The sequence below is a fragment of the Carettochelys insculpta genome, chromosome 1 (assembly GCF_033958435.1).
Source record: "Carettochelys insculpta isolate YL-2023 chromosome 1, ASM3395843v1, whole genome shotgun sequence".
In the NCBI taxonomy this organism is placed as follows: Eukaryota; Metazoa; Chordata; order Testudines; family Carettochelyidae; genus Carettochelys; species Carettochelys insculpta.
Genome location: NC_134137.1, coordinates 68,310,297 through 68,335,089, shown reverse-complemented (window position 1 = coordinate 68,335,089; position 24,793 = coordinate 68,310,297). Strand labels below are relative to the sequence as shown.

At 41.3% G+C, this 24,793-nt stretch overlaps 1 protein-coding gene across 2 annotated transcripts in view; it reads left to right on the top strand.

Moving 5' to 3' along the window:
• The window catches only part of NAA16 (N-alpha-acetyltransferase 16, NatA auxiliary subunit), a 125,149-nt gene that overhangs the window by 40,141 nt on the left and 60,215 nt on the right, over positions 1–24,793 (top strand). For both annotated transcript variants that reach the window (XM_074988488.1, XM_074988494.1), the window contains exons 6-9: positions 1,902–2,055; positions 5,082–5,201; positions 8,293–8,388; positions 17,490–17,596. In XM_074988488.1, coding sequence (XP_074844589.1) covers positions 1,902–2,055; positions 5,082–5,201; positions 8,293–8,388; positions 17,490–17,596 — 477 coding nt within the window. The remainder of the gene's footprint in view (positions 1–1,901; positions 2,056–5,081; positions 5,202–8,292; positions 8,389–17,489; positions 17,597–24,793) is intronic.

Below are 24,793 nucleotides of genomic sequence, written 5' to 3'. Positions count from 1 at the left end.
TTCTATTGAATGAACATTTATTGGTGAGAGACACAAGTTCTCAAGCTTACACACAGCTCTTCTGGTCTGGGAAAATATCATTGTGCCCCGATTATATATAAAGTTTGAGCTTTGCATAAATAGTGAATGCACTTCAAGGGACTGTTCAAGGTGAAGTGGCCTGTTAACACCCTCCAGTCATAAGGAAGAGGGAGGGAGCTCTGGTGGGGTTTGTAAGTTGTTTACAGGTTGTTGCAATAAGTAGTGTCTCTTCAGACCAACTCTTAGGATAAGTCCACAGTTAAAACATTAAAGTATGGCCTTGGCGCTAGTGCTGGGAGAGAGGTCTCCCAGTGCACTTTTGTAAACCACCTAAACAAGAGGAATAGTTGGGAGCTTGTTCAGACTGGCACTTTACAATGCCACCTTGCTGTGCTCAAGGAGTGCTTTTTATACACTGAGTGAGAAAGTTACAGCACAGTAAAGTGGACGTTTAGATAAGGGTTCAGTAGTAGCAGAGTCGTGGATTTAAGATCCCCATCTGACTTTTTGCAAACGTTGTACAGACTTCTCTTGAAGATGAGGCATGGTAGCTCAGAGAGCAGTCGCTTTGTGTTTTTGGTATTCATCCATAGGTCGTATGCTCCTTTCGTCATTTTGCTTTGAGAGTGTAGTGATAGTCCGGTGTCACTCACATTAATACTGGAGCAGTCAAGTGTACTGTCTAATGAAGACGTTGGGAACTGTCTGAATGCTTAGAGAGGGAGATTCAGAAAATGTTTATTTCAGGATGGGGTCCTCATCAAATATGGACTGTAGTTGGTTCTTCTCTCTATAGAGGTTCCTGTGTAGGATGCTACATGACAGGAAGTGGTGTGCGGTTGGAAGTTCTATTTCTGTATTGAACCACATTCTCTCTGGATATTTGAGTGGTCTGTTCCATGATACTCTCTACTACATGTTGAATCTCTCTTGTCCAACACCTTCAGAACCTGCTGGGTGCTAGTTGAGAGAATTTGCTGGGTGGCAGAAAGTCAGTATTTTCTAGTACTTTACCACCACATCCACTGCTTACTGGGCTCTTAGCTGTAATTTACCCGTAAAATTACTCTAAGTAACAGCTCAGAACACTGAGAGCCAGGACTGATGGCTGTAAACAAACTTTATGGGACTATGGGAAACATGGCCACACCCATGAGATGTGGTTTTCTGTCTAACTAAAATCACACCAGATTAGAAAGTTCCAGATTAGAGAGGTTCAACCTGTACTTTGGTTGAGCATCCTTGTTTGGTGGTGACATTTCTGAGTCTGTTAAGATGTATGCCTTGGGCTTCTTCCTAGGAGTATATTCTGTGGTCTCTGAATACCTAGATCTAAATAACAGATTTCTTGGTATGTCAGTATAGTAACTGTCTAAAAAGGGGAAGAAGGACAACCCACGCAATTACAGGCCAGTAAGGTTAACTCTGGTACCAGGAAGATGGGGGAGCAAATTGTCAGTCAATTTGTAAACACTTTGAAGAGAACAAAATGTTAAGTAATATAGTCCACATAGATTTGTCAAGATCAAATTATATGAAAGCAATTTAAAATCCTTCTTTGAAATAAGACTTTTGGGTAGGAAGGAAGCAGTAGATATATCTTGACTCTTTTTAGTAAAGCTTTTGATGTTGTCTTACATGATCGTCACAGAAGCAAACGAGTTATATAGCTCAAGCAAATCTACATGTGTTCCACTACTTGTTAGAAAAACTGGACTCTGCATAGTTATCTACGGTTCACAGTTGAGCTCAAAGGCTGTATTGAGCAGTGTCCTGGAAGATTCTGTCCTGCATCCAGGTCTAGAGCCTTATGTAAAATTGCACACACACTAGTTACAAATGGTATGGTGCATGCTAATTATCCTGTTTGCTTTTTACAGATTCCTCCTAATAAAATAGATTACGAATATAGCGAACTTATCCTATACCAGAACCAAGTGATGAGAGAGGCAGATTTATTTCAAGAGTCTTTAGAACATATAGAAACATATGAGAAGCAAATATGTGACAAGCTTATTGTAGAAGAAGTCAAAGGTCAGTCTTTTTTTTCCTCTCTTCCTACCCACCTTCCCCCTAAAACAGAAGTGTTTATTTGCTTCTACATATATTAAAATGAAGGCTGTTTGGAAGACTGCAAATAATTTAAGTTGTTTTATGGGTGAATTTATTACTCGGGTCTCTAATTTTGGTATTTTGTTGGTAAATCTCAAAGTGGGATGTTAGTACCACACAACAGGAGAACAAAACTTTGATATGGATTGGAAATAAATTTTATAATTGAATTGGGGATGCTAAAATCCCACTTAATTAGGGCCATTGAAGTGGGTTTGGAGAGCCCCTGACTGCGCTGCTCCTGGGGCTTCTGCAGACCCGGGCTGGCCTCAGAGCCCTTGTCCACAGTGCTCCTAGGTTGGGCCAGCCACGAACAAAGACTGCTCAGGCTACACTGGAGTACCACCCACCTCAGCGGGCCCCGCAGGGCTGGAACAACCTCGTTCTCACAGGGGCAGATTAACCATTAACATCCCTACATTAAATAGCATTCCTTATTATACTCTGTATCTGTAAATAGTTCTGCAATATCATTGTGAACAGACTAGTGATCAGTCAGTCAAAACTAATAACCCACTCATCTACTTATTGTGGCAATGAAGACATGTAATGCTGTATGTGTACAAAATGTTGACTTCATGCTTGGAATATCGGGTTGTGGTTTCTAGTTAAATGCATCAATGACTTTTTGTTAATGTTAATCCCGGAGATGCACACAGTTGAAATGTGTGTATCTCCTGTTTATGTGAAGTGGGGGTGTGGGGGGAGAAGATCCGCAGCCCTGTGGCTGGGAAGCTGCTGAGCTCCCAGTGGCAGCCCCAGACAAGGCTACCGCTTGGTTCGCCTCTTCACACTGCTTGTGGGACCTGGAAAACGGACCAGCCACATGCTGATCAGTTTCCAGAGTCCCTCAAGCAGTGGGTAGATGGGAACCAGGCTGTTACTTGGTTTCCAGCTTGCGGGACCTGGGAAACTAACCAGCTCATGGCTGGTCAGCTTCCTGCTTTCCTCAAGGGGCAGGGAGCTTGGAATCAAGTGGCAAACTGCTTCCTGGCTTCTCTGTGCTGGCAGGACCTGGGAAACTCACCAGTTAGGAGCTGTTCAGTTTCCTGGGTCCCACAATTGGCAGGGAGACTGGAACCAGGCTGGTTCCTGGGTCCCGCAAGCTCTGGGGAGCTGGGAACTAGGCTGCAGCCTGGTTCCCATCTCCCATCAGCTTGCACAAAAGTTTGTTACGTGAGGGTTGCAGGAACGCAAACCCAGTGTAACTCGATGATTTACTGTGTGCAGTTTTTGAAAAAGTGAATATTTGTTGTTCAGTTAAAATTGGTTTGTTTGTTTCGTTTTTTAAAAATGTGGACAGCTGAAATTCTGATTATATGCAACTGTGTAACAGGAACTTTGATTTCATATATTTCTTGATTGGCCTGTACTCTGGAACCCTCTTAGGGCAATGTACCAGTATTGTTTGACTTACTGCTAATAGTGTAAAATAGCAGTATATTTGTGTGTAACTTATGAATGTTTACCAATTTGGAAGGTTGTTTATCAAATTTGCTTGCAGTAATTGTATCTAGATTGTCTTGAAAATGTTTCCTGAGCCATGTGCTGCACAGTTTAACTGACATGTTAATAGCCACAATGTAGGTTCAGATGTGAGTTGGAAGCACTCTAAGCATGCTACATCTGCTTTGCAGTAACCCTTGTGGATATCTCTTGTTTCACTAGGAGCGAGGAAAGAATTGTTCTGATGTCTTTTGCTTGTTTCCTTACTGGGTGTGGGAATCCCTGTCAAGGGGAGTACCTGCCAGAGGACAAGTTAGGTTCACAAGCCCTCCTGGTTTTGTGGGAAGTCTCTCAAAATCAAGCTCTATCTTCCAGAGGTTGCTGAAGCCAAGCCCAGGAGATTTTAGGCCACTGAAAGTCTGGCAACTTGGGCCAGTAGGAATTGGAGGGGTGGAAGGCAGAGGCACTGTGCACTGTTCCATGCCACCTTCCCTTCCTGGGCTTCAGAGATGTGCCCTCCACTTCCAAGTGTGGCTCAGGGCCTGCCTTAGCTCTTCTGTACCACTGACTGGGAGCTGCCCAAGGCAATTTCTTTCTGGTGGGAGCCCATGAAAGATGAAGAGGAATGTAGTGAGTGGGGCCTGGATTCAGAGAAGGAGCAGGGGCAGGTAGTGGGGCAAAGATGTTTGGGTATTTGTGATTAGACATTTGGTAATTCTAGATGGGCCCCTTACTCAGAGCCATGGCAATTGCTCTAGCTTGTGCTAGTTGTCAATGGCTCCTTAAGAGACTATCCATATGGACATAGATGGGTGAGGTACACACTTCTCCTTGCCCCAGAAATGACCAGGAGGTATGGGGAAGAAGAGGTAAGGAGCAGCCAAAGAACATGGTGTGTGGGTGGTGTTCCACTGCTCTTTTTGCTACTTGAGCCATGGAATGGGAGAATTAATTTCCCTCAGAGTATTTGATTCTAGCCTTTTAACCTTATCACCTCTTCTCTGTCTGAGGATCAATGTTGGCGTAAATACTCAAAATCCTGTTGCAAGGTACGTACAAAAGGAAATAGAGTTGAGGTTTCTGAGAATTTTAAGTGATTTTTCTGAGTACGTCAGTAAAATCATAAACCTAATATTTCATCAGTGTTGCTTGTATTAAATAGGAAACGCCTATTCTGGTTAGCTAATAAAATCCACTAATTTTGATGATTTTATTTATATCTGGAATAAGTATATAAAGCCAGATATAGGCATCTAAACAAAAATAATCTTTTTTCCAGAATGGCTGAAACCTCACAAATTCCATTGAAGTCATTATAAGGGAAAGTCACGCTAGGATTTCTGGGTTGGAAAACACCTCTGAAAATCAGCCACTTTTATTTTGTTAGATGCCTAAATATGGCTTACAGAACTACTTTCAGGTACCCTGTTTTGACAATTTAGCCTTAAGCCATAAGTATACTTTCATTTAACTCAGGTTGATATTAAATTATATTGTTATAGGAGAAATGTTGTTGAAGTTGGGAAGACTAAAAGAAGCTGGTGAAGTATACAAAGAATTAATTGATCGGAATGCAGAAAACTGGTATTATTATGAAGGCTTGGAGAAAGCCCTACAACCTAGTAAGTAAAGCTGTGATGTACTTTTCTCCTTTTGTATTCAAACAGTTAGTGTCTGATAGAATGTCACAATTCAGCTGAAAATATTTGTATATCTTCTGAACCTAACAATTTGTGGTCAGATTTACTCAACTAGAAGTTAATTAAAAACATTTGTGAATGTAGTACCAGCATTGACCCTTAAAGGTCAGAGATTAGTCTGGCTGTTTGTTTCATTCTATGTAGCCCAAGGAGAGCTCTGCCCATGCATGCTTTGTAAAGGGAGTTGTCATCACTAGCTGACTTGTGCAGTAATTTGTTTCGCTCAGGTTAAAGGACTGCCACTTTGATATATCTGTCAATTTGATATTTTGTTGGCCAGTAGCTTTTTGAAAAAACAACATGGAAAGTCTTTTTATTAAACTCTAGGGTAGATTGAATATATTGTTTTTTCTTTTGGCATATTTCCTCTGACATGTCATTTTAGCAGGGGCTAGCTTTGCTGTGGGAGTAGGGTGACCAATGGTCCCATATTCGGGACACCAAAAAGGCATTCATACTTATTTTTTATAATTGTCCCATATTTAGGCCCTCAGGGGCTGGGGCCCGGGGCACCTGCGGCCACCACTTTTCTGGGGCTCCAGGGGCGCTTGCGGCCAACCTTCCCCCACATTGCTCCCTGTCCCATATTTGGGACAAGGAGATATGGTCGCCCTATGTGGGAAAGAAGAAGAAAATAGACGGAATTAAGCTTGTCCTAGAAGTTAAAACTGACTCCTGGTGGTGTAGTGCTCCAAGAAAAAAGCTAATTACTTTTGAGGAGTACAATACTGGAACAGCAGATAGCTGTGAGCAAGAATTGGAATCACAGCTTCCTAAACATTGTGAGAAAACAGTTCTTTTAAATTAGTCTTAACTGTGAAAACATGTTCCACTGCTGATTAGAAAGCACAAAGTTTTTTTATTGGATTAATTCTGTGATATCCTAACCAGTAAGCATGCTTGTAAGCATGAAGCTTACTAGTATGCTTACCTGTTAATTGGCCCTCGCCTAAACTTACTTACTATTGTAGGCCACATACGCAGATTTGTGTGTGTTATTTGGGTCACATCCACACAATACAGTAAGCTCATATCTGGGAGCCCTGGGACCAGGAGGTTGCTGGATATTCAGACATTCTTGATAATAGAGAGGTGTACCTAGCGCTGCAGAACACTAAAGAAAAACAAGGTTAGGTATTAAGAAATTAACAAAAGTGTAAGACAGCAGTATTTACCCACAGTATTTGGTATTGTTTACAAGCATCAATAGTATTGTACACTGTAAACTTATACTGTAGGTATTTGTAGTTACTTTCACTATATTGTGCTTAAGGAAAACGTAACTAAAATTTACTTTTGGTTAAGTTTGGTTTACTTATGCCAGTTGGTTGAGAGTTCCGGATAGTAGAATGCTAGATAGGAAGGAGTTTCTAGTATATATACTAGATGCAGGGTTCTGAGGATGTCATGTGGGCTTGCAGCTGTGTGCTGATTGGACCACTGATCTAAACAACTAAACTAATCAGGGGATTGATTAGAATATTTGATTTGCTATCAAAGATTTTGAATCTCATAATTGAGAACAAATGTGTATATGTAATATAAATTTCACATAAATCCTACTGTACTAATTATAAAACATAATAATGCTACTTTATTTTTTTTAGGTGGTCTTAGGACTATTTCCTCCCCCATGGTAAGTTCTGGAGCTCCAACCTGTGACTTTATGTAGGGTTTTTATGTGCTTTAGTTCCAATTTTAATACTTTAATTTTTATTTTTGGAATTGTGTGTACCCGGGAGCTTATGGGTAACATACGTGTGTGTGTATTTGTGTACCTATAATATATATTTCCCCACCACCACCATCAATCCGTGAGATGAGGCTATTTTCATGTGAAACAAATGTCCAAGTATATCTGTTAAGCATGTTTCATGTGATAGCCTTGATCTTAACTTTCAGTATTACATATGTTCACCAAGCAATTTGATTTTTCAAGTTAAATTCACTTATAAAAGTGAAAATAGCATTTCAAAACCAATAGATCAGTTTATTTTAAAGTTCTGACCACATTGGAGCTCCAAAGCATATTATGGGGGATAGGGGAGGAGTGGGAAGAAAGTCTAGAGAAAACAAAACATCTTAAATTTGGTGTATTGACGGTTCTGATGCTAAGTGCTTAAATAGTGTTAGGTTATTTTCCTTGCTTGCAGTTTTGTAATAAAAAGCTAATTTGTATATTTTTAAAATACTTTTAAATGATTAAATGGTAGTTCTTAAAGAAGTTGTCTTATGTGGATTCATATTGAAAGGCAATATGCATACATTATTTCCAAATGCTGACTACTGTTTTGTGAATGGGATTGCACAGTATGTAGTTGTAAGAAAATGAGCACAATGTTACTGAGGTTAGGGGCACAAAGTAATTACATTCTCTGCGGCTTAATTTAAACCCTATCTTATGTTGTTACCTTAAATGTTCACAAGATTGTAGTATACTACCCTCTTAGGCTGTGTCTACGCTGGAGGGTTCTATTCACAGAACTCGTGGAGCATCTACATTCATAAAGCCTTTTGTCAACTGTCTCGACAGAACTCTGCTTTTGACTCAACAGTTTATCCCTCAAAATTTGAGGCATCGCACTCTGTCAACAGAAGTGCAGTGTGGACACTTCTGTCAACAGAGAGGGCTTCCGGTTCATCAGGCAGCACTATTTGCAGAGCTTCAAGTTAGCCTTTCTGTCAACAGAAGGCAGGGCAGCCTGGCTGCTCTTTGTTGACAGAATGGATTGCTCTGTCGATCTGCTTTTGTGTGTAGATGTACTCTATTGATGGATGTTACTGTCGACGGAGTGCTGTAGTGTAGATGTCGGTTAGTATATCTGATTAAATAAAGTAGTGTACATTTCTGCAGTGTTGTAACTTAAATCCAAACCTTCTGATAGGTTTAGTAAATTAAAATACGGAATTAAAGATTAAAAGTAATGTCTTTTTGAAAAATAAGAATGTAATGCAAAAATAGTGTTTTTTTACGTTTTCAGTGTCTTACATCTGTTATATTTACTGATAATAGGCACTTTAGAAGAGAGACTTCAGATTTATGAAGAAGTTAGTAAAAGACATCCCAGAGCAGTTTCACCTAGAAGATTACCTTTAAACTTTGTTCCAGGTAACAAACTGCATATCTGTTCCAAATGCTATTAATTTTTTGTTGATTTTATTGAAGTGTCAGTAATTAATTTGTCCAAAACTTTAAGCATCCATTTATTAAAGTGCATAAAACTGGATTTTAGTCACTTGAAGAATTGTATGGACAAAAGTGTCAGTAGTACGCTACAAAAGCAAAACGTCTTGCATGCTGGTATTTTGCCTTTACTAATGAAAATGCAGCGTGTAGCCTTGTATATATTGCAAGAATAGCAAGCTATAAAATAGCTTTACATCTATGCTGCGTGGTTGATCTTCCCCAAGATAAGAATAGGTGTGGTAAGTTTACTGTGTTAAGTGAATAATACATTTTATCTTTGTTTCTTTAATTGTTTACACGCTTTGCTAACGTTGCTCTTTAGTGTGGTTTGGTTTTTTTGGGAAAAGGCCCATAAAACTGACTTTGTATTTATTCACTGATAAAAGATGTTTCCCTGTAAAGATAGCAGCAGAAGAAATTGCAAGTTCTACTTACAGTTCAGATGTTGCACAGAAAACTACAGTAGAGGTTTCTCTGTCCTATTTCATTGGCTTTGAACCTGGAGTGGTCAACTACTGCACCTTTTAAGTTAGAAGCTTATTTTTTAGAATTTTTGTTAGTGTAGCAAGCCCTGCCCTGAATCTCCCTGTATTTTGCAAGCAGGAATAAATAGTGATAAATTAATATAGCTGTCAGCTGTAAGGTGGGCCTAATTTTGATCACAACTGCAAGTTAATTCTAGTGATGGTGACTTTTCCAGGAGAGCTCCCAATCTTCCTGAGAGAATTTCATGTTGCAGTGTAGTGCAGTGTTAGAAATTTAACTTCATCTCTAATATAAACTACCATTTCTATGCTGTACTTTGGCAGGTTGTTTGCCACTCAGTTAGATTTGCAGCATTTTCCAGTGTGCAGTTTAATTGTAGCATTATGTTCAGAAATGCAAAATTAATGCTGTTGTAGCCCTCTATTTTGGGGAGCTGCTTATACTTAACCCCCCCCCCCACACACACACTTTCCAGAAATTTAGTGCACAAGTGTGCTCAAGTCTGGGAAAAATGATGATTGAGAAAATGATTCTACCAGTGACTGTACGTGCATATTCCATTCTTGGTACCTGTGCATGCTGCTCTTCCCTCCGCAGTACGTGATGGGGTGGGTCACATGCCTTCTGCCACCTCTGCTCCCTGTGTGCAGGCATAAAGGGAAGAGCTGCCCCAACTCCCCACAGGTCCTTTTTACTACCCAGCATGGCTGCTGGATTAGTTGATCTTGCTTTAACAAACTGTCTTATTTTTTGTAGATCATTACCCATTTTTCATAGTGTTAGTGACTGGAACCAAAACAAAAGTTTCTATGTTGCTTGCAGTTCCATTTGGGATACTGAAGAATGGCTCAGTTACTATGCTTCAAACTTGATCCATCTTTCTCCTGAGATGAGAGCTGAGTGCCTTGCTCAATCTTGTAGGTCAGGCCTCTGTCAAATTTATAAGGACTTAAAGGCTAGATTAAAAAAAAAAAAAAAAAAAAGAGGCCAGGCTAAAGCATCTTCTGAGGGAAGCTTCTCTGAGACTGCCGTTAGAGCTTTCCTGCTTATAGAGGTGACTCATTTCTTCTGCTTCAGTCACAAGCACTCTCCCAGTGCTGGGCAAGTCCTGACACAAGTCTCTGGTTCCAAGGAAATAGCATGAGGCTTCTCAGGAAGATCTCTGGTTCCTAATCCTGACAAAAAAGTTGATGGAAGATTGAGGTAGGTCTGGTAAGGAGGCACTGTTGACCTTGGCACTGGGAAAATCACTGTCCTCAGGGAGGGCTTTGCTCCTACCTGATGAGTTGAGGGCTCATCAGGAGCTTTTTGAAAAAGGTTGCCTTAGCCTTGGATAGCTGAGTGGAGGGAGATCAGGAGTTGTCAATAGACCTAAATTTTTTGTTGCAACTGGCCCCTTTGTGTGACTTTACCAATTAATGAGGTGATTATAGAGCCCAACCAATACCCTGTGACAGACTCCCTTCTCACTTCCTCGCATGTATGTGAGGGTAAAGGCAACATATGCAAGGCTTTGAGTATTGCTTTTCACATCCTCTTCTGGGATAGTTGGTGGTTGTTTTGAGAGGCATGATTGAGGATATGTTTCGAAGCAGCAAGCCACAACTTCCAAATCACATGACTCAAAAACACTTGATCTGCTTTGTAGGAAGTGGGGTTTTTTTGTGTGTTTGGTTTTTTGGCTGTAACAACTTAGAATTGCTTTGTTAAAGTGTTACTGCATTTCAGATATTAAACTAATATGAAAGCTTAAGGACAAATAGAGGATCCAAAACAAGCATTTCTTTTATTGGTAGACAAAATAAAACTGGTGGCTAGAAAGTCATTCCAGGTTGGTTTAGATTCAGCCAACTTAGCTGCTAGGGCTGTGGTCTCTACTGTTGCCATATGCAGGTATTCATGCCTGTAGTCTTTGGCGCTGCCACAGTATAACCAGCATACTGTTCAGAGCCTGCTGTTTGAAGGGCCTATTCTCTATGCAGGTAGAAATTTCATGATTTAAATGTATGATAGTAGTAGGTGCATTTTTTTGGGGAAGTTGGGAGTGCCAGTATATACTTACTTGTATATGTGGCTAGTGACAAGCCAATACAGAATTCATGTACTATCCAGTCCCTTATCCAGTCAACCTTTAGGACTCTGGGACTGTGGATCAATTCATAGAAATCTGTCTTCTCCCCATCTTAGAGAATAGGTTTAATAGATGCAGTCCTGTCTAAACTCAGGCCAGAGCTTTCCTTGTATGATCACGATTTCAGGCAATTCAGTTTTAGATCTCATGGCTCACCCAACTTGGAGGGAATGGAATTGCTCACAACTTGTGGGGCACATGACCTTTCACATGTTGTGCCTTAGGAATTAGTCTTGGATGTCATCTATATTCTTTCTAAGCCTTCAGCCTTAAGCTTCGTGAGGAGGATAACCTCTCTGGACTGGTGGCTGGACCTTGTTAAAAACAAATAAAAATATTGGTGTGTGTTGCCTTTGTAATGAGTCAGCCTTCAGCATGGTTTTGTAAAAAACAAATCATGTCAAACCAACCTGATAGCTTTTTTTGACACGATAACGAGACTCGTAGATAAGGGAGAAGCAGTAGATGTGGTATACCTAGACTTTAGTAAAGCATTTGATACGGTCTCGCATAATATTCTTATCGACAAACTAGGCAAGTCTAACTTAAATCGCGCTGCAATAAGGTGGGTGCATAACTGGCTGGCTAATCGCACCCAGAGAGTAGTTGTTAATGGTGCTCAATCCAGCTGGAAAAGCATAACAAGTGGGGTTCCGCAGGGGTCTGTTTTGGGACCAGTTCTGTTCAATATCTTCATTAATGATTTGGATATTGGCATAGAAAGTACGCTTATTAAGTTTGCAGATGATACCAATCTGGGAGGGGTTGCAACTACCTTGGAGGATAGGGTCATAATTCAGAATGATCTAGATAAATTAGAGAAATGGTCTGAAGTAAACAGGATGAAGTTTAACAAAGATAAATGTAAGGTGCTGCACTTAGGAAGGAATAATCTGTTTCACACATACAGAATGGGAAAAGACGGTCTAGGAAGGAGTACAGCAGAAAGGGGTCTAGGGGTTCTAGTAGATCACAAGTTAAATATGAGTCAACAGTGTGATGCTGTTGCAAAAAAAGCAAACATGATTCTGGGATGCATTAGCAGGTGTGTCGTGAACAAGACACGAGAAATCATTCTACCGCTCTACTCTGCGCTGGTTAGGCCTCAGCTGGAATATTGTGTCCAGTTCCGGGCACCCCAATTCAAGAAAGATGTGGAGAAATTAGAGAAGGTCCAGAGAAGAGCAACTAGAATGATAAAAGGTCTGGAGAACATGACTTATGAAGAAAGGCTGAAAGAATTGGGCTTGTTTAGCTTGGAAAAAAGAAGATTGAGGGGGGGACATGATAGTGGTTTTCAGATACCTTAAAGGGTGTCATAAGGAGCAGGAGGAAAACTTGTTCTTCTTGGCCTCTGAGGAGAGAACAAGAGGCAATGGACTTAAGCTGCAGCAAGGGAAGTTTAGGTTGGACATTAGGAAAAAGTTCCTAACTGTCAGGGTGGTCAAGTACTGGAATAAGTTGCCAAGGGAGGTTGTGGAATCTCCCTCGCTGGAGATATTTAAGAACAGATTAGATAGATGTCTATCAGGGATGGTGTAGATAGTGGTCGGTCCTGCCGTCGGGGCAGGGGACTGGACTCGATGGCCTCTCGAGGCCCCTTCCGGTCCTAGTGTTCTAAGATTCTATGATACTAGTGGTAGATGCATCTGCTTTGCTTTGGTGGACTTATCTGACTCCCTTCAGACATGGTAGCTGTAATCCAAAACATTTTTTTTAATGCACCTAAGCTTCAAGGAAATGAGAGCTGTTTAGCTGGTATCAGGGTTTCTCACTTATATCAAAGGGCAAATCTTGCTTAGTCTCACAGAAGACCCAGTGGCAGCATTCTACCTCAACAGGTTGCAAAGGATCTGCTTGTCCCAGGTTTGCCATGAGGCAGTCTAACTCTGGGTTTGTACATTACCAATTTGTCTGACCCTCCACAGCCTTAATTTATGGGGTGCAGACCACCTAGGAAGGTCATTTGTAACTGTGAGTGGTCTCTGCATCCAAATACAGCCAGGTATCTTCCAACTGTGGGGGACTCTCCAGGTTAGACATCTTTGTAATAAGAACTGCAGAAACTGTCAGCACTTTTGCTCCCTTCAAGAGTGTGACCAAGGTTTCAGCAGATGCTGTCCTGTGGTCCTGGATAGGCAAACTTTTATTTGCTTTTCCACCAATTCCACTCCTTCCAGAGTGTAGCTAAAAATCATACATGACTTCAGCATATATGTATAGTCCCAAGTTTGGCTTCAGCAATATTGGTTCTCCACCTTCTTCCCTTTCAGTGAAAGCTCTGATATTGCTTCTTTAATCTCGTATAGCTTCCTGTATTTGCTTGTGCTATTACTTACCTAGTGCCACTCTACCAAATAAGTGACAGCATACTTAACGAGATTACAGACAGCCTCTTCAGCTTTTCTGGGTCAAGCACTTGTCGTAGATATTTGTAAAGTGGCAACTGCATTTTTGGTATATACATTTGCATGCTGTTATGCCATTATTTAGCATTTTAAGAAACAATGCCTGGTTTGGGTGATGTGTCCCCAAGTCTTTATTCAAATACTCTCGTCCAGCTGATTTCACATCCTGAGTCTGAGTGGAATGTACATGTGCAATCACTAGAAGAAAAATAGTTACTAACCTGCTCAACAACTGTAGTTCTTTGAGTTGTGTTGTACACGTCAATTCCATGAGCAACCTATTTACCCCTCTACTTTGGAGTTTCTGGCAAGAGTGAACTGATGGGGTTTGGGGATGGCTCTGCCCTTTATGCCTGCTCAAAGTCACACTGGAGCAGCGGGTGTTTGACCTTCTCTGACTGACATTGCTCAGGAAAAAGTTGAAAACAGCCATGCACAAACATCACGCAGAGTGAAATAGATATATGCAACAGTCTCAAACAATTGATGAATACGTTAGGAAACATTTTCTTTGTGCAAGCAGAAGAATTTTTTTGTTTTCTTATGCTGTATTGAAGTCCATAAGATAATTCTCTTTTTAAGTTAATAAAAGGAATTGACATAAAAGACATATGGTATGCAAAACTTTTACATCCTCGTAGCCATGGAAAAATTTTGATACTATCATGTTGGATCAGATATTCATTACTCTGGTTAATATTTGATCCGTTCTTTGTAAAGTAGGGATTTGTTTATGCTACATTTTGCATCCCTTAGCAGCAAGACTCAGAGCCCATGTCTGCAGCTGTGGGCTTGTACTGCGGTGCTAAAATCGGCAATATGGACATTTGGATTAGGCCTTTGAAGCCAAGGGAGGGGAGTAGAGCTGCAATATCTGTGCTGATGTTTTTAGTGTGATAATGAGAGATCAGATTTGTAGACCTGGGCTCTGAGACTTAGGCCATGGGAATAAAGGGACTTCGAAGTAGGCAGGGTCCTTCCGAAAAGGAGCCGCGTCAATTTGAAGTGCCGCAGCCGCCTGCATGCTAATGAGGCACTGAATATGTATTTCAGCGCTTCATTAGTAAACTTCAAAATGGCCATTTGCATGGCCATTCCAAAGTTTTTGGCTAGTGTAGATGTAGCCTTACCGTTGCAAGTTTTAAAACAGAATAGATGTAGCTTCTGAGAGCTATGTGGTCTCACTGTGCTATTATTATAATCATAGAAACCCTTGTAGATACGTCTCCTGTTGAATGTGTGTCTGTCTCTTACGGAGTAAAATCTTTTCCACTGGGCTTCCATGTGGCTGCCACCTTCATGGAGGAGCCTTTAGCTGGCTCAAGTATACACCACAGCAATATATCAGAGGGGTAGCCGTGTTAGTCTGGATCTGTAGCAGCAACGAAGGGTCCTGTGGCACCTTATAGACTAACAGAAAGGTTTAGAGCATGAGCTTTCGTGAATTAACTCACTACTTCAGATGCTGGTCCTGGAAATCTGCAAGGCCTTTCACAGGCCTTGGGAGGCAGACCTATCATTGCTCACAGACAACCTGCCAACCTAAAACAAATCCTAACAAGCAACTATCCACTGCACCACAGTCACTCTATCTCAGGGACCCATCCATGCAACAAACCTCGTTGCCAGCTCTGCCCCCACAAACACACCAGCAACATCATTACAGGACCTAACCGGATCAGCCACACCATCGTGGGTTCATTCAGCTGCACATCTACCAATGTAATTTATGCCATCGTGTGCCAGCAATGCCCCTCTGCCATATACATCGGACAAACTGGACAGTCTCTACGTAAAAGAATAAAGGCACACAAATCAGACATCAGAAATGGCAATATACAAAAACCCATATGAGAGCACTTCAGTCTCCCAGGAGAGACAGTAGCAGATTTAAAAGTAGCTATCCTGCAGCAAAGAAATTTCAAGACCACACTCCAAAGAGAAATTGCTGAGCTACAATTCATCTGCAAATTCAATACCCTCAGCTCAGGATTAAACAAAGACTGTGAATGGCTGGCTAAATACAAAAGCAGCTTCCCCTCTCTTGGAGTTCACACCTCCAGATCTACTGATGACAATACAACTCAGCCTTCCTGACTGAGCTAACCTCGTTATCCCCAGCCTTGCTCTGGCCTATTTATACCTGGCCTTGCAGATTTCCAGGACCAGCATCTGAAGAAGTGAGTTAACTCACGAAAGCTCATGCTCTAAACGTTTCTGTTAGTCTATAAGGTGCCGCAGGACCCTTCACAGCAATATAGAGTCTTCTCTTTGCCTTAAAATTAGTTTTGGGTGTTTGAAATTCATACTGCCTTGAGGATTAATAAATCTGTCCACAAGATGCGCATTAACAATGTGCCTCTGCTCTTTTGCTGCCTCTTCAATGGCCTCGATACACAGATGAGTGCACTGCGTTGCAACAGGAGTACATATAGACATACCTGAACTCGTCTGATTTGAACTCAGTAAAATAGCAGTGTAGCCTATATTGCCTACCATCCCATATCATACTGTGGCTGCACTGCTATTTTTATCAAATTACAGTAGTTGAAGTTAGCTTTGGTTCTTGTGCTTTAGTTGCTGTATAAACATACCCACTATATGATCAAAAATAATGCATTTAGATAGCTCTTTGGCAGGCCACAACTTGAAGTATATGTAGAAACTAAATGGTGTATTTGTAATGCTACAGAAAGCTTCTTCTAAAGAAAGAAATCTGATTTTTTTTTCACTTCTTGGCACTGAAAACTGGGAGAGTGACTGCATATATTCCTCAAATTAATTTCAGATGAATACATTTTAAGATCAGTTTGTTTAGTGCAGTGTAGTCATCCCTTGAAGCACTGGGTCAGCTGGAGTTGAGTCCATTTTTCCTTTTGTTCCTGAAGTCCGTATGTGACTAACTTTTTGGCATGCAACTTCAAAAATTCTCATTGCTTCAAAATAGATTGAGCCAACTACCTAAAAGATGCAGTTCATCTCTTGCTTAAATCCCAGATGTTCATTTAAACTAATACTTTTCTAGAACATAGTTGCCTTTGTGTTCTGCTTGATTTTTAAATAATTTATCTTGTAAATTGATTTCTAAGCAACTACATGACAATTTACCATTTTATCTTCTGTTTTCAGATTGAGTGTGTGTTCCCATAAATAAGAAAAACATGAAAATAAGGAGGAAAATCCCATTGCCTATTTGAATTACTAGGGATAATTTTCAGTTAGTTCCTAAATATGAATGTGGACCTGTTGGTTCTGGAACACTTAATATTGTATTGTTAAATGTATTCATTTCTGTCAGAATGGGTGTGGTAATAAAAGCTAGTTGTTTCATTCTTCAGTAGTACTTGAAACCAAGTCAAGATAACTCACACTTAAATTAGAACTATACTGTGTGTTTCACTGGGTTGCTCTTCCATTCCTTTTTATAACAAACAAGGTATTTTAGTTTTAATTTTGATTTTTCTAAGTCTATCAAAAGTAATTCAGATTTAGGCAACCCTGCTGTTCCTATGGAAAGTCGTCTTGTACCTGTTGCATGCTTCTTCCCAGCTGACTGATCGTAATTCATGGAAGTATTAGCCTAAGATGCTGTCAGATTTCCGTGCTATCAAGGTTAATTTGCTTTTTAATTTCCTTTGTCTCTCTCAGTAATCTTGTCTCTACTAATAGATATCCTAGCACAAGTGCTGTGGTTGTGTCCACTAATACATTCAGGTAACAAAGTATTTCAGTAGCTTTCCAATCAGTTTCAGTTTCTAAAACTCATTTTAATGCAGAAAGTCATGGTCGCTTGTTAGTTTCCAAAATATAAATGTTTTGTTAGGGGAGAAAATATGAATATTTATTTTTTAAAATAATAGTAAAGATACCAAAGCATTAGAACAATTTTCGCTGTAGAGTCTCAGTTATTGGTGTTAATCAATATTGTATATTGATCAGCGCTTACATTTACAACACTCACAAACATTAAAATATAACCAATACACTTTTGTTTCTAGGTGAAACATTTAGAGAACTAATGGATAAGTTCCTGAGGGTTAACTTCAGTAAAGGCTGTCCACCCTTGTTTACCACTTTGAAATCTTTATATTACAATTCGGAAAAGGTAACTTTTAGTATTCATTCAGTTTTCGTGTAGTCTGCTATACTAATTTAAGTTATAAAATATGTAAGTATTATGTAGATTCCCCTGCAATTTACAAATGGCTGTAATTCAACATTCTGCTACTTCATAGTTACTGTGTTGCATTTGCTAAAAAATTACTAGGTGGTTACGTATCACATATACAGATATGTTCATATTAGTAAAATTTGATTATTTTGACGTTGTCAGACTCGATTATAAATAACATCCAGACCTTTGAAAAGTCAAGGATAAATTGAGACTTAACTACTAAATTGTATTCTTTGGTCTGGGATGCAAATGTTGTCAGGATTATTTCAGCTTGTGGTTTATGATGTGACTAGAAATCTTTGATAAAATATTAGACAATTGGTAGCAGTTTTGAATTGCCACAATACAGTATTACATGCCACAAGATACTTGTAGCATGTGTCAGTCTGTTTAAAATTTATGTAGAATTACATTTGAGCATGTCTAAAATTTTGATGTATGTTTACAGTTCTTTGTACTGAAACTGCTTTTCTATATTTAGTTCTTGGTCTTAGTGTCAGGGTGTATGTTTGTCTAGTTTGTCATGATTTATTGTCAAATTCAGGGGACAATAAAAGGAATGGGAAGAAAAAAATATTGGTCCATCCAACCAGCCTCTGTTAGTTTTTTACTAAAATCATTATAGATTAGTAAAAATGCTGAGTATTAATTGACTCTTGTTAAACAGTCCTTTTGTAACCGGCCTGGCTAAGTATAATATCTATTAGTTCTTTGTGGTGAGCTTGTTTTTTTCCTTCATTTTGAAAAGTTGGTTTGCTGATAACATATCCTTAGTAAACTGCATCCTTTGATCAGAAATGAGCATTACGCTATCTCCTTCATTGCAGGATTTTAAAGACTTTTTGTACAGCAGTGTAAACCAAACCATTGTCGCCAACATAGAATGCTAGTGCACTTTGAAAAAATTTATATATTGAAGTTGAACTAGTAAGTTTTTTACTTAAAAAAAAAAAAAAATCAGTCTGCTTTTGTGAGCCATAAGTAAGCAGTAAAAAGATCCACTCCCCCCCTCCCCATCCCCTGCAAGATGTTTGTAACTACCTGGACAATTCAAAAGCTGGAGGTTTTCAGCAATAATGACATGGATATCATAAATTATAGAAAGTGCTTCAGAAACTGTAGCAAAAATAAGTGGAGTGGGAAATGCCCAGTGTAGGACAGTATGTAATCATGAAATGGGAGGAGAAAGGTCTAGTCATTGCTTCCACTCTGGCAAGATTTTACAGAGAAGTATTTTGCCACCAGTCACAGTACAAACATGATATCAAAACATTTAAGATTGTTATTCAGCAGGGCTAATCAATAATTTGTATGCAGAGAGGGTATTAGATTTAACCGTCTGAGTATTGGAACACAAATTTTAGGTTTGTAGAAGTACTTTTTTTCTTCCCTGAAAAGTGGGGAGGGATTTTTCAAGCTTTATTTTTTCCATTCACTGTCGCTTATATTTTTGAAGCAAGAAAATTAGATCTCATTTCAGTCTGAATAAAAAATTTGAATTCTTTTGACATTAAAAGTGAAGTGATAATGTTAAGGGTGTTATCTCTGTTATAAGTTTGAGCTTAGAGTGAGAAGGAATAGTTATGATTTGAGGGAAAGGTATGTCTACTTGGTAAAATCCACTGTTGTTGGAATTGTGAATTGCTTATGGGGACTTGGTTTGAAAGAATCTTGCACAGGGCCTCTAATTCATGGTTCTAGGAAAAATTAAAATCAGCATTGAGTATTAATCGAAGATGGGTGATTGGTTGTGTGACATTACCCTGTAATGGCTACAAGCATCAGTACTGGTAAAATATATGCTTTTACTTAATGCAACAAATTTGGTGTTGAAAAGAAACGTATTATGTGATGTATTATGCCCAAGTTGTAAAGATGCCGTACACAATTGCAGAGGAAAATTATGGAAAATTTATGGTCAGACAGTGAAAATGAAGATTATAAATTATCAAGTTGTGTGACGTAATCTTTGACCTAAAATCATGCAACCATGTATATCATAAATGTTGGACTCTTCTGTCACATCTGTTACTGAGTTTCATGCTTGGTTGTTGATAGAAAAGATTGATTTCCAAATCTACCAATGATTGTCAGTACAGTTTCAAGGAAAATTTTGGGTCTCTGTGCCCAGCTCATATATGTGAAAATTAACACACAATGAGATCTTGGATCAAATACACCAAAAGGGATTCAGCAGAGATTTTTTGGAAGCTGTAAACCTGAGGTTTCAGAGAACAGATTGTCAGTTGATGACACTACTGTTGCAGTTTCAGGGAAAATCTGGTTGAGCTACACTTACAATAAAGACTTAGAAGGACAAGATCCATGAACAAAACAAAAAACTCAGTAAAGCTATGGAACCTATCTGACGTACCTCACTTAACCTGTATGTTTGGGATCAGTGTTACTGGTTGAGCCCACAGTGGGAAGAAGAGCTTGAATGGTGGCTCATGGAAATGTAATCCTTTGTCCTTTCATTCCTTCCTTCTGCTACAAAAATGGTTGCAGAAGTAGTTGATGGAGTTCACGGCATTAAAAAGGCAGGAAACTGTAAAGTAAAATACCGGGGACAAAATTTTCAATTCAGAATTGTCCATTTTTAAAAGAACTCTCCTCTTTGTTCTTCAAGCACATTTTAGCACATTGTGATTGGCTTGGTGAGAACCTTTTAACTCAGACATTATAAAAAGGAAATTGATGTGTTGACATATCTGAGTGTATACAAGAGTGGTAGACCTAACTGAACAGATTTTCATATTCAAATATTGTGTTCTTGAGTTTAACGTACAAAATTACAGGCTTTTCTTTTTTTAATCAAAATGTGTGCCTCATTAGTGAATAAATAGTGGCAAAGGGAATCACCTAGGATGTGTTTTACATTTCATTTCATATACTCTTTGAGTTGTTCAGTGTGTTTATTTCAGGAAAAGTGTATGAACATTGGAGGAGTGTAACTAATGAAAATCGCAGCATCCTGATAATTACTATGGTAGAATAAACCATCTCGTCTGATACCCTTTTTTTATGGCTGTCAGTGTTGATTAATTTAGAGGATGGTGTGTATTAAATGCATAATAAATCTTATTCTTTAGCACCTAGAGGAGAGTAATTTACCTGATGATAGGATACTGAACATCTTATGCTTATGTAGTATTTATCTTTAATTTAGAATTGTTAGACAAATTAGTCCTGTTCTCTTTCTTGTATTCCCTGATTGCACCCTACAGCAGATGCTGTCTATAGTGCTTTATACAGTCCAGTATTAAATGTCCCAAGTACTGGGGCTTCTATACATCCTGTGATTGACTAGTATTCAACTGGAATTCCTAGTTTCTTTATATAGCTTTCAAGAATATACTTCAATTTTTTGTCTTTGTTTTATTGCTTCAGCTGCACCACATGAAACGTTTCTCCATTCTTTGTGTTCAGAGGCCTAGTACACGTAAGAGATTTGTTTAGTATCAGACCGGATTCTCTTGGTCTGTACCTCTATGTAGAAGCTGCAGCACTTCCTACGATTCTTTTCGGTAACTGTGTACCTTTTTAGCCAGCATCTGTTTTCGCCTCTTCAGAAGAAGTCAGTCAGCACTTCATCCTTCACTGTTAAAACTTGCTTTTAAACAAAATACTGTTCTTGTAGTAAAAGAAGTTGAATGAAAATCTGTCAAACTGTTCACCGTGATTAGCACTGAATATAATGTAGATATAGCAAATCTTTTATCTAAGAGACAATAAAATGAATTTTCCAGTATCAAGCAAGTTTATTGATCATTGTGCACTCATGTACCATTTCTTAAGGTGGGCAGCCTTTGGCAAATAAGTTTAATTTCCAGCATGTTTTGCAACTGGTTTGGCTTGTTCTTTCTTACTTCCTGTAGCTTGTACCACAGTAGAATTTCTGTAAATTAATGCTACCTGGCTTTCAAGCTGTGAGGGCTTTTAACCTGTGTTGTTTTAGAATAGCACAGATGATAATTGAATAAATGTGTGATGGGTTTGGTCACTGGGACCCCATTGGAACTGTCACTTCATGTGCTGAAATATTTCTGAGCTAACCTTCCTGCCCTTATGTATGCCCTTCAACTCTTTGCTGTTGAGCCAGGCTCTCACACCTTCTCCAGCAGTGACATAGGGATAGGATTGCAACTCTCTGCAGTATAATATAGATGCTGAGATCAGATCAGCTCTGGAAAGGCTCAACTAAAGGATTGCTTAAGTACCCAAATGGGCAGCCTTGATGGGACCTGAACCCCCAGATAAATCCATCTTACTCAGTATAAAGTTTTATACAAGGTAAGTTCATGTTCTTCTTCGAGTGTCCCTGTGGGTGCTGCACATTAGGTGTCGGGCTCGCCCGGTGCCGCAGATCCGATCTTCCAAGCAGTTTCTGCCGCACCATGCATGCGCCGGTGCATGCCGCTCCCTTGCGCGCTCCTGGCCATGTGCGCGATCCGGTCCCCGCCAGTTCCTCTTAACCACTGTCGGCTGCAGACGGAATCCGACTAGGCTACGGCCAAGTTTGCGTATTCAATGGTTTTAACTCTTTTTCTTTAAAGTTTTCAAGTTCTTAGGCTACTGTTAAGTTAGCCAGTTGTTGTTTTCAAAAAAAAAAAACAAAAAACAAGAAACAACAAGCGGGACGGCATTCAGTCCAGTCCTAGTAACAAGCGGAGCACCGGAGGCCAGGAACCTAGGGCCATTAGCCCTTCTGCCGCGGCAGGCTATCGGAGAGGGGGAAACCAGCACAGAGAAGGTGCTAAGTACCCCATTAACAACTGAAAGACTCACCAACAATGTCCTCTTCAGGATTCAAGAAATGCGAGTCTTGCCGAGAGGCAGTGCCAGTGTCTGATGGGCACGGTCACTGCATAAGGTGCCTTGGGGAGTCCCATGTCATGCAGAAATGCTCCTTCTGTGCAAAATTAACAGCCAGAGCAAGGAAGGACAGGGAGAGGCGGCTTAAAATGCTGCTCTTCAACAAGGCTCTCCAGCCAGACGTGCCGGAGCGGCCGCAGCAGGAGGGACCCTCCGGGGCCCATAAAAGGAAAGCCGCCTCCCTCACCCCATCAGCACAAAAACGGAGGAAAGTCTCCTCAGCCCGATCCCTGCCGGCAGCAACAGCGAGTGGGACGGGAGGAGCGCACAGCCCCCAGCCACAGCAACAGCTGATCGGCGGCGGCACAGAGAGCCACGTGGAGGTGGCTCAGCCTCCAATAATCAAACAGCCGCACCGCACCACAGGCAGGGCGGCGGCTAAACAAGTGCCGGTACCGGTGGCACCGCAAGCAGCGGCACCGACCCCCGGGGAACCGGCGGTGCAGAGCGCGCAGGCACGCAGCCTGCAAGCACCGGAGGACACCGCCCGTGCGGCACCGCCCATAAGCGTGCCGAGCACGGCACGGACGGGGCCGAGATCCCCTACACATCAGGGGGCAGAGCTACCCCCTCAAGGGAGGGGGAAGGCTGCACACAAAACAAGGCACCGCAGCCCCTTTCCAGACAGGGCTGCAGAGTTGCTTTCTCTCAGCCCTCCGCTCATGCTGCAGACTCCAACTAGAAGGCAGGGGTCCCCCCAGGCTACCCGGAGCCCCCGTCTCCATTTTTACAACCAGCCTCGCCCTGGCTGGGACCACCTTCACCCTTCCTGGGGTTTGAGCCGCTGGAATACTATCACAAATCGCTCTCTCCAGTGTCCCAGGTCTCTCGACGATCTCGCTCCCCCAGATGCAGAGGGTATGCACCAAGGGACTGGTCTAAGTCACCTTCCCAAGAACAGTGCCCATGCTGCCATGGTCACCCCTATCACACAGGGCACAGACACCGCCGGCAATCTACCAGGGAAAGATCCCCACAGACGGTCCCGTATCCCCGAGGGCAATCGCGAACGGGGACAGAGACTCAAGTATCTCAGGGGGAACTGGTTATGGAACCCCGAGATTTTCCCTTGCAAGCTTCCAGCGAGCGGATGTACCATCACCAACAGGAACCAGAAGGGTCCAGAGAGGCGTACCCTAGTGGTTCCTCGCTCTCCTCCCCGGATGAGGCCATGGCCCCGGGGGACGTCCATCCTCCGGACGATCTCAAACAGAGTCAAGAGCTGTTTAAGAGGGTGGCCTTCACGCAAGGCATCCAGACAGCAGAGGTGCAAGAGAAACACCATAAGCTCCTCAAAAATCTGAGACCTCCGGCCTCCTCCAAAATAGCAATACTGCTTGATGAAGCAATCTTGGAGTCCGCCACTATGATATGGCAGACCCCCGTGACTATTCCGCCTGTCCACAAGAGAGCGGATAAGAAATACTTCGTGCCGGCGAAGGGCATGGAGTTCTTGTTCAGCCACCCACAAGCAAATTCCTTGGTGGTGGGGTCGTCGCAACAAAGATCAAAGACATCTCAATTCAAGACAGGGGGAACAGACAAAGATGCCAAGAAGCTAGAGTTGTTCGGCAGAAAGGTCTACTCCTCTTCCACTCTACTGTTGCGAATGGCAAATTACGCAGCGCATCTAGCGAACCATAATTTTGACAACTACGCTAGGTTAACCTCCCTCATGGACTCGCTTCCGGAGGACAAGAAACCGGTGCTCAAGGCCATCGTGCAAGAAGGCTACACGGCCTCGAGGACGGGAGTTCAGATCGCCCTGGATGTTGCGGACACAGCAGCACGCTCCACAGCTACGGCAGTGGTGATGCGAAGGGAGTCCTGGCTCCAGACTTCGGGTATACCGAGGGATCTGCAGGCAAAGATCGTCGATCTTCCCTTTGCCTCGCAGAAGCTGTTTGCTGAATCAACTGACTCGGTCCTTCATTCCAGTAAAGATTCAAGAGCCACACTTAGGACCCTGGGGATTTACACCCCTCCATACAGAAAGAAAAAGTACGACCCTCAACAAAGACGGTACCAGTACCAGCCACAGCGTCCCCAGTACCACAAGGGTTACGAGCAAGGGCGACATCAACAGCACCATCAGTACAGAACTCCCAGGCGACGTTCCCAACAGAGCCGTGCGTCTTCGGGGCAGGGCCAAAGGCCACAAGTTTGACACACAGATCCAGGGCTGCGCCATCACTACCATCGCACAAGGTCATCCGAAGCGGTTATTCCACCATTGCCTCCGACCATTCTACG